General features: G+C 66.8%; 1 protein-coding gene across 2 annotated transcripts; it reads left to right on the plus strand.

Moving 5' to 3' along the window:
- The first annotated feature begins 731 nt into the window (after positions 1-731).
- On the plus strand, positions 732-1516 carry LOC113941700 (killer cell lectin-like receptor subfamily B member 1B allele A). 2 transcript variants are annotated; one of them, XM_027632839.1, is made up of 3 exons: positions 732-839; positions 1067-1182; positions 1280-1516. In XM_027632839.1, exons 1-3 carry the CDS (start codon positions 759-761, stop codon positions 1401-1403), a joined length of 321 nt encoding a protein of 106 aa, XP_027488640.1. In that variant the 5' UTR covers positions 732-758; the 3' UTR covers positions 1404-1516. The 2 variants fall into 2 exon arrangements, with proteins under 2 accessions (XP_027488640.1, XP_027488639.1); XM_027632838.1 differs by having other exon boundaries at positions 732-1182.
- Positions 1517-2268: the final 752 nt, after the last annotated feature.

The raw sequence follows: 2268 nt of genomic DNA on the forward strand, positions 1-2268 counted from the left end.
AGGCTGTGTTTGGCTGCTGTCCCACCCCCCGAGCTGGGACCCCCCAACAGAGGGAGCAGAGGGATTTTCTGGGGGCACCCACCTCCTCCTGCTCCTGGGCAGGGGGGGCTGCAGGGGTTTGGGAGGGTCTCACCAGGGTGCTTTGCCCCTGGACCCCCTGCCCCGGGCTCTGGGTGGGTGAGGAGGTGACGGGTGCTCTTTTCCATACCCCAGCTGTAGGATCTGGCTTTCCAGAACCCCGGGGGTTCCCCACCACAGCCCCCCCCGCCGTCCCCGCTGCCTCCTCGGGGCCCTGACAGCTGCCCTGGCGCTGTCCCTGGTGCTCTGTGGTGAGTTTGGGGGGTGGGAAGGGGCACCCGGACCCCTCTGCCCCTTCCCACCCCCCCAGTGCCCCTGACCGGGCTGGGCATCCTCCTGTCCCAGTGTCCTGGTGGGTGGCAGAGAGGGCACAGCCCGAGGCGACCTCGGGGTGGGGGAACACCTCCCTGAGACCCCCCTGTGCCAGCCTGGACGGCACCTTCAGGGAGCTGAGGAGGATCCTGTGCCCCTCGCGAGGTAACCCCCCCCTGGGGGTCCCATCGATGCCCCCTCCCCAAACTTAAGCCAGGTTGGAGCCTCTCCCTGTCCCCCCACGGTGCCTCAGCACACCGGGGTCTGTCTGTCCATCCGTCTGTCTGTCCGCAGAGGGCGAGGGGTGCAGGCTGTGCCCCGTGGGCTGGGTGCTGGGCAGGACCAAGTGCTACTGGGTCTCGGAAAGGATGAACTCGTGGCACGGGAGCCGGGAGGACTGCGGGGACCGCGGGGCCGCGATGGCGATGCCGTGGGACAAGGACGAGCTGGTGAAGGGACCGAGGGGACAGAGGGGCTGGAGGCACCCCAGGGGAGGGCAAAGGGCTTCCCGGAAACCTGGGATCAGAACCCTCATTCCCAAATTCCCCGAGGTGCCCGTGGCAGACCGGGGGGGAGGGACATGGGTCTGGCTCGGTCCCGGGGTGAGGACGGAGCCTATTTTGGGGTGACCATCGACGGCCCGGCAGCGCCACCACTGCCCCTTTCCCCGGGCCAGGATTCCCTCAACGAGACCCTGAGGAAACCCACGCGCCACTTCTGGATCGGGCTCTCGGTGCCCGCGCCCGGCACGGGCTGGACGTGGGTGAACGGCTCCCGCCCGGACTGGAGCCGGTGAGGGCCGGGGGGCAGCGCTGGGGGGTCGGGGTGGGCACCCCCCTGTCCCCCGAGGGCCCCCGGGGGTGACACGGGCCCCCTCCCGCACCCGCAGGTTCCCGCAGGACCCCGGGGAGGGTCGCGGAGCCTGCGGGGCGCTCAAGGGGGACAGGATCGACCCCCGCGCCTGCGACACGGGGCTGCAGTGGATCTGCCAGACGGAGTCTGCCCGGATCTGAGGGTCTCCATCGCACCCAAACCCCACCGTTAATGCGGGAAAAAATCCCGATTCCCGCGGGTTCGGCACCCACCGGCAGCTCCCGGGGCAGGGGCAGAACCGCGGCCGGGGAAAGTCGCCCTGGGGCGGGCGATGCGAGGGCGCCGGGGTGCGAGGGAGGAGGAGAAATCGAACTACGAAAAGAATAAAAACTAAAAATAACTTGTAACAGTCACTTTGCGGGGGAGGTGGTTGTGAACAAGCCCCCGATTCCCACCTCCCACCGGTGCCGCTGTTTCGGTCGCGGGGCAGCGGCCACTCCCCGTGCGGGTCTTTTATTGATTTCTCTCTCTTTTTTTTCCGTTCACACCCCCCATCTCCCCGCCCCGGGGCGGCCCTTCCGCCGCCACCGCCCCTCGCCCGCCCCTCGTCGCAGCTCTTCAGTGACACGGGGTGGGTCCCACGAGCCAAGGCAGGGTCTGTCTGTCCGTCGGGGCAGCTCCTCCAGCACCGCCGCACTCTGTTGTTGCATTTAATTCTATTTTCTGTATATTTTATTCGCAGCTCCCACTCCGCTCGGCGCAGCCCTTCTGGCCACCCCCGAGAGCGCCCGTTCAGTGACACGGGGCGGGGGGGACCCCTCGGTGCAGCCTTTTATTCTATTTTACTCTATTTCTTGCCTTTTATTCTGTTCCCACTCGCTGCAGCTCTTTCGGACCCCTCGGTGCAGCGATTTTAACGCCCCCGCGGAGCCAAGAAATGCCGGGAAACAGTTTCCACGGACTGAAGAAGTTTTTCGTGAAGTTTTTAATCTCGTGACCTTATTCTCTTATTAATTAGCACCCAACCCCCCCCCCCCCCCCCCCCCCCCCCCCCCCCCCCCCCCC

Source organism: Corapipo altera, unplaced genomic scaffold (assembly GCF_003945725.1).
Source record: "Corapipo altera isolate COAL_440 unplaced genomic scaffold, ASM394572v1 61143, whole genome shotgun sequence".
Taxonomy (NCBI): Eukaryota; Metazoa; Chordata; class Aves; order Passeriformes; family Pipridae; genus Corapipo; species Corapipo altera.

Coding starts and splice junctions, on each gene's coding strand:
- LOC113941700 (XM_027632838.1), top strand. CDS start 971: ATGGGTCTGGCTCGGTCCCGGGGTGAGGACGGAGCCTATTTTGGGGTG. Junction 1,183..1,279: donor TCCCGCCCGGACTGGAGCCG/GTGAGGGCCGGG, acceptor CCGCACCCGCAG/GTTCCCGCAGGACCCCGGGG.